The sequence below is a fragment of the Somniosus microcephalus genome, chromosome 2, assembly GCF_052327205.1.
Source record: "Somniosus microcephalus isolate GS21.2 chromosome 2, FLI_Smic_1.0, whole genome shotgun sequence".
Lineage (NCBI taxonomy): Eukaryota > Metazoa > Chordata > Chondrichthyes > Squaliformes > Somniosidae > Somniosus > Somniosus microcephalus.
Window position 1 is genome coordinate 131754055 of NC_140988.1, and position 12487 is coordinate 131766541.

General features: G+C 44.6%; 1 protein-coding gene across 1 annotated transcript; it reads right to left on the reverse strand.

Annotated features, from left to right (window-relative positions):
* Window positions 1-3566: 3566 nt before the first annotated feature.
* On the reverse strand, window positions 3567-11939 carry LOC147122956 (uncharacterized). The gene is made up of 2 exons (XM_085962726.1): window positions 11779-11939; window positions 3567-6306 (listed from the first exon to the last, which is right to left on the reverse strand). Exon 2 carries the CDS (start codon window positions 6007-6009, stop codon window positions 3937-3939), a length of 2073 nt encoding a protein of 690 aa, XP_085818852.1. The 5' UTR covers window positions 6010-6306; window positions 11779-11939; the 3' UTR covers window positions 3567-3936.
* Between the last annotated feature and the right edge of the window lie 548 nt (window positions 11940-12487).

The following is a 12487-nucleotide window of genomic DNA, read 5'->3' on the forward strand; positions in this document are numbered from 1 at the left end:
CTCGAAATATACCTCGACTCTTTCCACATACGTGGTCCAGTCCTCTAATGTATTATCAAAAGCAGTGATGCAGCCAGTCTTCGGCATCTTGAAAATCTAAAATGGTGTCTCCCGCGCTTTGTCTTCTTCCCCGATTTAACAAAATGGCGCCTCCCGCGCTTTGTCTTCTTCCCCGCTGTTGTTAGCGCTGCTTTCCATGGTTTCCTGCGCGTTAAATATTAATTCGTTTTCTTTTATTATCTTCCCGTCGTGGAGCGGACCCTCTGGGACACTTCCCTCCCTCTTCTGAGGTCCGAACGCTGCCCAGCTTCGAAACACCGGCCGCGCCCTGTATGCTCCACCCTCTCTCTCTCTCTCCTTGCTTCCCGACTCGCTGCCCGGCCCCGTTGCAGCCCAGGAAGGATCAGAGCACTACCTGCCACCAGCCCGATTAGCTGGGAAACCACGGACCGAGGAACCCAGCCTGGCTCTGGACAGTCTCTCCTGCAAGTTTTGAACTCGATGATTGACGGTCGACGCCCGTTTCTCGAGTTTCAATGGCCTATTTTTTTTTTTTCTCTTCTTTCTTCTGGCTCCGACCTTCAACAACATCGCCGGAGCTGCTGCTGAGTTGCAGGTAAGTTCGTTTCTAACTCGTCACCAGTGTTAAGTCCGTGAATGATTGAGACACGGACTAGCAGGAGAGAAAACAAAACGATCTTTACTGGTGAAAGGCATAAACAAAACTAACCAACAGAGGCTCTCTAGCGCCTTTTATACAGGGGTGGTCTCTGCCGGTACTGCAGTCTGAGACCAGTTATTCTCTTAAAGGTACATACACAACAGTTACCTCATCAAAAAACTCAATCAAATTAGTTAAACATGATTTGCCTTTAACAAATCCATGCTGGCTTTCCTTAATTAATCCACACTTGTCCAAGTTACTGTTATTTTGTCCGTTTCTAAAAGCTTCCCCACTACCGAGGTTAAACTGACTGGCCTGTAGTTGCTGGATTTATCCTTACACCCTTTTTCGAACAAGGGTGTAAAATTTGCAATTCTCCAATCCTCTGGCACCACCCCTGTATCTAAGGAGGATAGGAAGATATGGCCAGTACCTCCGCAATTTCCACCTTAACTTCCCTCAGCATCCTAGGAAGTATCCCATCCGGTCCTGGAGATTTATTTACTTTAAGTACAGCCAGCCTTTCTAGCACCACCCCTTTATCAATTTTAATCCATCCAGTATCTCCACTACCTCCTCTTTCACTGTGACTATGTTGCTACATTGAACTATTAAACTGTTTAACGATTCAGGTCCAAAATTGCGTCAGCGGAACACGCGCGCACTTCTGGTGGGGGCCACACTGGACACCATCTTGGGTCGGGCATTAGCGCGGGCTATGGGATTGTGCGCTGGAAGTATGCAGAGTACGCAGATCGTGATATCAATCATTGTTCAACTCTGATTTGGCACCAGCGCTGCCATTATGGAGCTCAATGCTCCAGCTAACATCGTCTCGTAAAGACACACAGCTGAACACACGTTCACCAGCAGGAAGTACCTCCCACAGTGCTATTTAAAGGGATCATCAATTACTTACAGGTTAGTTGCTGATTGATTTCTACTGGCTGTTGCTAAGCTTGTAGAAGTGTTTGGTGCTTTGTACAGTTCTTTAAAGTTGCTAAAGTCTTCAGAGAGTGGAGTGGCAAGTGTTGAAGGATTTTGTCCTGATTTCAAGGATTCTGCACAGATGACTTGCACCAAGACATGGGGGCAGTAGTAGACATTCCACTTGGCCTACAGCATGACAGGGAGAATGAGCAGAAGTGACACAGAGCAGGACAAGCTGCTGGCAGAGGGAGGAGGACGGGGAGAAGGGCTCTCAGCAGGAGGCCATATCTGTCCAGGGTGCGCAGGGAGCAATATTCCTACCTGAACCTCAGCGAGGAACAGTGTGTCAGAGGTCTGTGCTTCACCAAGGACGTCCTCACTGAAATCTGCCATTTGCTACAACCACAACTGCAACCTCAGAGCAGGGCAAGGGCCAAATTGCCAGTGGCTGTGAAAGTCACGGTAGCCACAAACATTTATGCATCAGGCTCCTTCCAGGCTGGAGCAGGAGATATTTTGCAGCATTTCCCAGTTTGCCATGCACTATTGCATAAGGGAGGTCACTGAGGCTCTATATTCCAAGAGAGCTGAATACATTACCTTCTCACTGGCCAGAGAGCAGCAGGCAGAGTGAGCACGTGGCTTTGCGAGAATTGCAGGCTTTCCCATGGTGCAGGATGCCATTGACCGCATGCACGTTGCTTTGCGGGCTCCGCATCTATTATCGCTGCATTTATTGCCCATCCCTAATTATCCTTGAGAAGGTGGTGGTGAGCTGCCTTCTTGAACCACTGCAGTCTATGTGGTGAAGGTACTCCCACAGTGCTGTTAGGGAGGGAGTTCCAGGATTTTGACCAAGAGACGATGAAGGAATGCCGATATATTTCCAAGTCAGGATATTGTTATCTTGGAGTGGAGCTTGGAGGTGGTGGTGTTCCCATGCGCCTGCTGCCCTTGTCCTTCTAGGTGGTAGAGGTCGTGGGTTTGGGAGGTGCTGTCGAAGAAGCCTTAGCGAGTTGCTGCAGTGCTTCTTATAGATGGTACACACTGCAGCCACTGTGCGCCGGTGGTGGAGGGAGTGAATGTTTAAAGTGGTGGATGGGGTACCAATCAAGCGGGCTGCATTGTCCTGGATGGTGTCGAGCTTCTTGAGTGTTGTTGGAGCTGCACTCATCCAGGCAAGTGGAGAGTATTCTATCACACTCCTTGTGAAGGAATGAGTCATAAAACCTATTCAGAAAAATACACTATTCTATGAAAGAATTCTGGCCTTATTAAAACATGATAAACTGGGTCTGGAAATCTAGAAACCGAACTATGAAAAAGCTGTGATAGCATTCTGGCTATTGAGATAAGACAGTTGTTGACACTGAATCAATAACCTTATTGAAACAGAAGGTTAAAGGCTTCTGACAGTCTGAACCTTTGGGAACAAGACAATAGTTCACCCTGTACAAGGTGTTCTAATTTACATTTCATAAAGAAGCACAAACATCTGCCTTTGTAAAAATTACATCAAGTAAAACGCACCTGCTGTTACACTGTTTATTATGATAAATTTAGAACACCTAGAGGAGAGACATGGTTCTGTAATGCTATCAGCTGAGGTGACTGTGGGAATTACAGGGGTCAGCAAAAAAATGGCTAGAGATACTTAGCTTACATCAGCAGAAAACCTTAAAGGAAATACCACTGGAAAAGTGTATAAATATTGAACTCTCAAATGGGATAGTAGACTCGCTTTAAAGGGGCAAAGCGATTCTCAGCTTCAGAGCCAGCTCTGTAAGTCTCCAACTCTTTGTACCTCGGGGATCAAAGGTACTGTATTGAATTTGGTGGATATCCTGTAGAAAACTAAGAACTGTAAACTGTAGTGAAGTTAAGATTTGAGAGTAAGGATCTCTGATAATAGAATTGTAAGCTTTCTCTTTTGGAACTGTTAATGTCGAGGAAATTAACTATCAGACGGAGACTTCGAGGTTCGCTTTAGGAATTTATTACGTGATATCACGGAGAGTCTGCAGCAGTCCCTACTGCCCACCAGCACTCTAAATTACTAATGTACAGCACTCATAGTTATACAGCAAGGTAAACAACTTCAGGTGATTAGCTTACATTACATTTCAAGAAACAGATTAACATGTTCACATTTTATCACCAGATGTCCTAAGCCAAAAGGTCAGCTTGACTTCATTATGGCAGTCAGCAGTTCTTTTAGTTTTAACTAGTTTAGTGTCCTTTGTTCAATTAGTAAAGTGGTCAAGTATCCCAGCATGCCTTAATGTTTAATACGTTTTCTCCCACAATTCCCTCCTTGTTGATCTTTACTGATCAACACTGCTTTACGGCATTGTATTCAGTTCGTTTTCATAGGGAGGATAATAGCCCTTTGGGAAGGGACGCATTTTTAGACAATCTTCTTCATCATAGTCCTCCTGGTTGGCTCTTTTTCTTTCCTTTCTCTCTAGTACTTTCGTAGCTCTTTTTACAGATGCTACTGATTCTACTGTTTGCGCTAGCAGATATCTCACTCTTATCCACATTATACAAATTAATATAAATAAAACTCCTGTCACTACACAAAATATAACCATTGGGTGAACAAACAATTCCAGCACTGCGGATGCTTTAGGTGACCATCCGTTAAACACATCCCACCAGTGGTGTACCGTCAAATCTGTTATTTGTGTAGCTATTCGAATCAAACCTTGCTCATCATAATCCATCACTGCTTTTAAATGGTGCAGATCTCTTCCTCTTTTCGCTAAGGCTTCTGCTATCTTTTCATTGTTTTTCAAAAATTTTGTCAGATTAGCCAAATTAACTGTAGGGGCGGCATTTTCTATCCCCAATACAGTTCTTCTTTGCATTACCGTAGCCCATTTTCCCAACTGATATGTCTTGTTGGTATGTGGGTCAAACACAGTATAAACATCTTTTATGCAAGTGTTTAAAGGGGGCCTTTTCAAAATCCCGTCTACATATATAGGCCAGGCACTGCTAATACACAGATAGTTCTGGCCTATCTCATGCAAGGTAGTATCATTACAAGGTTTCAAATTCCAAATACATGTACCTCTACTATGTTGTAATGAGCAAGGTTCATATATAGGGGTATGCAATGGGCATACTTTTCCAAACGGCCAATCTTGGCAATCCGAGGCATCGTGGGTCTTATTCCCCTGATCTATCCATTTACCATGAAATTCGGGATACCAAAAGTTTTCTCCAAACAGTTGGGGCAACACCAAGAACTGACACCAGGTTTTGGCTTTTGTCACATTTACCACTTTCATTGTAAAATTACATCCCTTAAGGTCACATTTAGTATATCTTCGATCAGGTTTTACTTCTAGATTATTTCCTTCAAATCCAAAAATTCTCATCCAACTAGGAGCATGTCCTGACATTGCGATTCGCTCTAGCTCAGCCCTCAGTGACTGCTTGGTAATTTCTTTAAACATACATTGAGTATGATTATTGACTTTCTCTTGTCCCTTTGCAACATTCTCTTGTTCCTTTTCTACCTTATTTACTTGCTTCCAACTCATTGTATCTGATATCCACTGTGTTAACATCGCTGCTGTCAGTCCATTGTCCCAAGCATTTCTTAATTTTATAGCATCTCCTGTCAGCCCTCCTACTTGCTGTATTTTATTCTGCAATGTTTCAATATCTATTGCTTTAAGGGCTCCCATACCAGTTCCTACTCCTCCCAAGACCGTTGCTAAGTCCCTTCTCCTTCTCCCGATCCTAACTCTCTTATTCAATTTGGCTTGTATAGTAGTAATATTACATCCAGTATCTTTTTTATCCTCATATTGTACCTGTACTGTCAAATTTAGAGTATATGGGGAGATCAAGACCGGGGTACAGGTAGAATGCAATCTTTGCAAATGGTCCATAGGACTTTCTATCTGTTTCGTTTTCTTTGCAAAGAATGTTTCCCCATACCAGTGAGGTCTTCCTTCTATAAGAGTTGCATTCACGCATCCGTACGCCTGACCGTCTTTCAAATATATCGGTTGTTCCATGTCTCCGGTTCTTGTGTCATTTTTATACCATTTCCATAATTTAGTATAATTGTTTAGTATGTCAGTGTCATTCTCTATCCTACAACTTATGTTCACTCCTTTTTCCCATTTTATACTTAGAGTTATATTAGATCCTTGGCTAAATACTATTTTATCCATCCCAGATTTCATTTCGAACATCCCACAGGCTTCGCAATTATTCGTCCAATTAGTAATTACACAAATGGTGCCATTGTTACAAGTGTACGTTCCCTGCGATTGGTTACTGTCTCTCGCCTTCCATCCTAACTGGCCTGCCCATTCTGTTTTTTCAGTAGGCAGGATGGTCCAGGCGGCTGTCCTTATTACACATAGGCCGATTATTATTATCTGGTTTAACATATTTCCTGATTTATCCTAGAAATCTTTAAATTATCCTAATTATTGTTATACAGCATTAAATATAAACATATATAGCAATCCGAAAGTAATCAGTCCTTCAATGGAGTGCCAAATTATGGTGGGCATGGATCTTTTCCCGTTTCTGAAGTGGTGTCTGGTGCAGTATGTTTATACTCCACCTCCGCTGTTTCCTCCGGATGATGCAACTTGCACCTTGTAGCGTGTACCCAATCAGGTTTTTCTTTCAATTTGAGAGCTGTTCGAGTTGTAAGCAGCACCAAATATGGTCCTTTCCACCTAGGAGAAAAAGATTCTTTATTTAGCGCTTTCACATAAACTTGATCTCTGGGTTTAAAGGGGTGCATGTTTCCTTCTGTGGGGCGCGTCTGGGCCTGTCTCACTTTCTCATGTATTCTTCCTGCTGTTTCACACATGGCCTGAGCATATTTTAATGATTTTTCATCATTCCAAATTAATGCCACCTTCTCTGGAGTCATGGGTGGGCGTGTGCCTGTTGTCATAGGCCGGCCCATCAAGATCTCATGTGGTGTCAGACCTGTGTTTCTATTTTTCTGATTTCTCAGGGCATACATTACTACTGGCACGGCATCCGACCATTGCAACCCATTTTGCTGGCATACTTTGGTTAGGGCGGCCTTGATTTCCCCATTCACTCTTTCCACTATTCCTGAGGATTGTGGCTGGTAAGGTATGTGCAATTTCCATTGAAATCCAAGGGCTTCAGTTAAGTTTTTTATCAGTTTGCTGGTGAAATGAGTTCCTCTGTCACTGTTTATTCCCATAGGCATTCCAAATCTAGGTATTATTTCTTTTAGCAGAATGCTTACTACTGTTCTGGCATCATCCCTCCTAGTGGGGTATGCCTCTACCCATCTGGAGAACATATCTACTATTACCAGTATGTATTTAAATCCTTTTACTGCGGGCATATGTACAAAATCTATCTGTAGATTCTCAAAGGGCAGCTCTGGTTGGGGTAGGTGATCAAAATTTGCGGGCGATTTCCCTCTATTGTTCTGCTGACATACTAAACACGTTCTGGCAACTTTTTCAATTGTTACCGTTATTCCTGGTGCATACCATTGTTGGGACAATGCAAGTGCCATCCCTCCTTTGCCCATGTGAGCCTGTCCATGTGCCAGGCGAGACAGGGGCAAAAACAAGCTTCTTGGGCAAACCACTCGGCCATCAGGATGCATCCATATATCATGATCTTGATAGCAACCTGCCTTACTCCAAGTACGTTTTTCTTGGACTGTTGCCTGACTTTGGGCCTGTCATAGTAGATCAGCATCAATGCTACTAGGAAGTTCTGGAGGAAAGTTACTAACGGTATTTTTGGTGGCTTGAAGCTGTGGGGCCTGCCTCAGTGCGACCTCTTTAGCCGCACTATCAGCAAACCTATTTCCACACGAGACTTCATCACCTGCCATGGTGTGGGCCTCACATTTTAGTACTGCAATTTTACTTGGCAACTGAATAGCCTCCAACAAATTTAACACCATTTGCGCATGCTTAATAGATTTTCCTGAGGATGTAATAAAACCTCTGTTTTTCCATAATTGTCCAAAATCATGCACTACCCCAAATGCATAACGGGAGTCAGTATAGATATTGACGCTTTGATCTTTAGCCAAAATACAGGCTCTGGTTAATGCATATAGTTCAGCTGCTTGTGCAGATGTGCCAGGTGGCAACGCATAAGCTTCCAATAATTCACGAGGAGTCACCACCGCATAACCTGCTAATAGTTGATCATCACTGGGTCGATGCGAAGAACCATCCGTGAAGAGGATCAAGTCAGGATTATCAATAGGATCACTTAGCAAATCTGGCCTGGGTGTAGTGGTGGCTTCAACAGTTAACAAGCAGTCGTGTTCTGATTCACCTGGATGTTCTGTTGGTATTGGCACAAAGGTCACCGGGTTGACAGCTGGTGATCGCTGGTAGGTATAATTAGAGTGTGACAAGAGGATTATCTCATACCCAGTCCTTCTTGCCGCCGTAAAGTGCTGAGTAGCTGCCGAATTTAATAATAGCAGCACTGCATGGGGAATAATTACCACACAAGGGTGATCAAGCACAATAGGGATGGATTTTTCCACTATTGTGGCGGTTGCAGCAATGGCTCGTAAGCAGGCTGGCATGCCTCTCACTATGGCTGGTAAGGCTACAGAGTAATATGCTACAGGCCTTTTTCCTCCCCCATGTTCTTGTGCCAGTACTCCTGTTGCAAAGCCTTCTCTTTCATTGACGTATAACTGAAAAGGCTTATTATACTTAGGTAGTCCTAACGTGGGAGCACTGACCATAGCTTTTATAAGATCACTGAATGCCTTATCTCGTTCTGGCGTCCATTCGACTATGGGGGGCTCTGTCTGCAGTGTAGCTGATCGTAAGACTGCATCCATTTCTCTGTAGTCATATATCCATTGTTTACAATAACCCACCATTCCCAGAAATGACAAAATGTCCTTCTTTGTTCGCGGGATCAGCACTTTATCCACTGCTCTTATTCTTTCCAGTCCCAATCTTCGCTGTCCATACTCTAACTGAAAACCCAAATACTGGATGGATGTTTGGCAAAACTGCAACTTCTCGGAGGACACCCTGTGTCCCCTGCTAGCCAGATGCTGGAGCAATTTTATAGTATCTTCTTGGCAGTCTGGCCCCGTTCGGGAGGCAACCAAAAGGTCATCTGCGTACTGGATTAAGGTGGACTGATCCGATAACTGACATTCCTCCAAGTCATTTTTAACCGCTGCCGCATACACCGCAGGACTTTCAGTATACTCCTGGGGCAACCTGGTCCAGGTATATTGCTGATTTTTATAAGTAAAGGCAAACAGATATTGACTGTCCTTATGCAGTGGTATGGAGAAGAAAGCAGAACACAAATCGATAACCGAAAAGGTAGTTGCATCAGCTGGTATAGAGGAGAGGATGATGTTGGTATCTGGCACCAAGGGAGCAATGGGAATGACTTTTTATTGATCGCCCGGAGATCTTGCACAAAACGCCAGTCATTTGGTCTTCCTACTTTCGGGATGGGCAAAATAGGAGTATTGCAGGGGCTCTGTGTTTTGACTAAAACCCCTTGCTGCAGTAAAGAATGTATTACCGCTGCTATTCCTTCCTCGGCCTCTGGGGCCAGGCAGTACTGCTTTAGACAGGGCAAAACAGCATTCTTCTGTAGCTGGACCCTATGTTCAGGGGCCGAATGCACCTTTCCCACATGATTCTTGTGCTTTGCCCATAATTCAGAAGGTACTTTAGTCAATGCCCATGGTAACAATTGCAGATTTTCCTTAGGGGGCTGCTGTCTTTCAAAAATAGTATCCCATTCTTTTCTTAACCAACAAATTTTTCCCTCTGTTTCATTAAAGAATTCTATCTCCACCTTTCCAGCTTGAATTGGCAACGTGATGGAATAGACTGGCTTGTGGTGTTGTATTTTTTTATCATCTCCCCCACTTCCTTCGCCTTAGCCGGGGCTCTGACTGCTATAGTCAGGTGGGGTTCGGATGTGTGATGCATCCTAAATCTTTCTTTTTGTTCGTGTGTAAGGTGAACCAACATTCCCAGGCCTTTATCTCCAAAGAATAAATAAGGTGAAATCTGCAGCAATTCTGGCTGGTTTAGGTATGAGCAAACCAATTCTTGATAATTGGGTGTTTCTTTATGCGTGTACCATGCCGTACAATGGGTCCGTTTCTTTTCTCTACTGGTTTCAATTAGATATTGTAAATACTGCCCCTGAGGATCTTCCAATTCCTGCAAGGCTTGGTATACATTTTTTACCAATTGGCCATAAGGATTGCTATTCAGCTGCCAGCAGTACAAAATGGGGGCTCCTTCTACTTGCTTTTCCTCTATCATTAAATTCATTAGCTGATGAGTTTGTATTTGAGGCAGTTCCATGAACATGCCGTCTCGAGTGCAGTATATAATTGCTCCCAATTTACATAAAGCCTGTCTTCCCAACATAGGGAGAGGGGCGGTCTGAGAAATTATGAGGGTGTCTGTGACGGATTGCCCGTGCACTTGAATTTCGGTAGGTTTGGAGAGGGGTTCTAACATAGGGATACCGGCTACTCCCATGCTTACAACGTTAAATTGACTGGGGGGTATACCCACGGAGTGGGGTACAGAGGACATTGTTGCACCGGTATCGACCAGAAGGTCCAAATGGCTATTTTAACTGTAGCCATAGGCTGTTCTCTCATGGATTTGGACAATCTGATCACAGCCGCCTGTACCACTGCTTCTCCGTGGCACCCCTATGCGGATGGATTAGGGTTACTGAAAGAAAAGGAAGTTCCTTCTGTGCCTGGAGCTGGATACCCTCCTTGTTGGGCGTATCCCTGCTGTGGCCTTGGGGGGCATCGGCAATCTCTAGCCCAATGTCTTCTTTTCCCACAGTTCCTACATTCATCCTGTGATCTATCTCTCATTTGCCATTGTCCTCTTCCCCTTCCTCTGCCTCTACCATAACCTCCTCTTCCTGCAAATCCTCTTCTATTCTGTTGGAAATATTGCCCCGCTGTTTTTGGCTTTTGCTCTTTCGACTGAGTAAAGAGTCCTTCCCTATCCATATTTACCAGAGCAGTAACTACGTCCACCCAGGGCTGAGTCTGCCAATTTAGATTAATCATTTTAAAGGCTTGAGCTTGAAAGGGTAACATGCAGTTTAGCAGTGTTTGTACTGCCAAAGGTCCATTGTCTGCAAACGGAACTCCCGCATGTTCCTCCCACTTGCTTTTAAATCGAGCTACAAAATCAGGAATTGTCTCCTCCTTTCTTTGCAGACATCGAGTAACTTCTCCTATGTCACTACGCTTCTTGGCTCCTCTCATTATAGCCTCTTTACCTCTATGTTCTAACCAGTGAGCAAAAGACTCATTTCCCTGGTTCAGTTGTACATCATCTTGTCGCCAATCTCCATTTTCTCCCGGGGGAACAGCAAATCCGTCCCTTAGGGTCGACCATGACGACCCATACGCACATTTTAGCAGCATTAGCACATCCCCAGGAAGAGGGCTGTAAATGGTACATATTTGTCCTAGCCAATTATGAAAGGCAGTGGGCTTCTTTAAGGGGTCTGGTGCCTCGGCTATCATAGCTCTAGCTTCCGCTGGGGACCACGGTTTTAACACTGCCACCTCTCCCATCATGACTCGAGGAAGTTGATGGGTAGTAGTGTCAGGTTGTGTTTGTGACCTAGTTGTAGGTCCATCACGTGAGGGTAGGTCCTATACATTACTACCAGGCAGTGCAACAGCTCCTGCTCCGAGTGCCTCTGCTGGAGGAGGAGGTTCAATTACGGGTTCATCTGCGGGCGGGGGTGGATTGTATGGAGGCGGCACCGGAAATCGTGCCGGTTGCTGTCTTAGAGCAGCCGCTATCATTAGTAAATTATTTAACTCTTCCCCCATCTCAACCGGATCTCCCGCTGGGGTTCGGGGATACATTCCCACAACAGGAGCCTTAGGCAGCACCTCTTCCTTTTTCTGACTAGCCTCTGCCTCTTCCTGTTTCCCCTTCTTCTTTGGGGGTTGGTGTCTTTTTGCTACTTCCATCCACCTAGCAAAGCACCATAACATATAGGGGGTGTCCCACTCAGGATCCCCTCCTTCATTTCTAGTAATTTCCTCCCATTCTTTTATTAAAGGTACTTTAAAACTTCCCCCATAAGGCCAATCTCCACCCGACCATCCATACAGATCACTACTAAAAGTTACCGCATACCGATCGTCTCCTGTTTCTTTTATTACAGTATCGGCTGGCGAACCCGGTGGAACGATGGGATCTCCTACCTTTTTTCGATGTTGCACGAGCTTTTTTATTCTGTCATTCGTTCTTTTACATATCTTGATTTTACCATTTGCAGCCTCCTGTTCTACCTTGCCTCGGGCTCCCTTCTTGGCAGGCTCGGACAAATCCACTCGACTGCCGTTATTTCCTATCTTCTCCTTACTCCTGTAACTTAGTTTTAAACTTACTGGTTATACAACCGCGGGTTATTTTATATACACAATGATCGCTCACCATTTTTTCCGTCTGCGAATCCCGAAGTCAACCCTTTATTCTCTTTGTAGCTACTTAATTCGGTGCCATAGTCTTTTCTCTCTTCTCAGCAGTCTTGCCTCAGCCTGACGGGCTTCTTGGCTCAGCATGAGTCACCGGCCGGATAACTAGGCAACCGCGCGCCGTCCCCCTTTCAGCTGGGACGCGCTAGGTGCTCTCCCCCTTTCAGCTGGGAGGCACCGGGCACTTTCCTTTTATTTTTAGGAGAGTCCCTTTTTAAATTTCCTTTGTCTAATTGGAGCCTAAGCGGGCCAAGTGATATACAAGGTCGACGCTATACCCAACTTAGACCTTCTTAGTTCTTTTAGATCCCGTTGTTAGGGATCCTGGCAGACTACCCCAAAATTCTGTCGAGGAAATTAACTATCAG

Bases quoted from the DNA above. Each gene is read 5' to 3' on its own strand.
- LOC147122956 (XM_085962726.1), bottom strand. From the start codon at position 6,009: ATGTTAAACCAGATAATAATAATCGGCCTATGTGTAATAAGGACAGCC.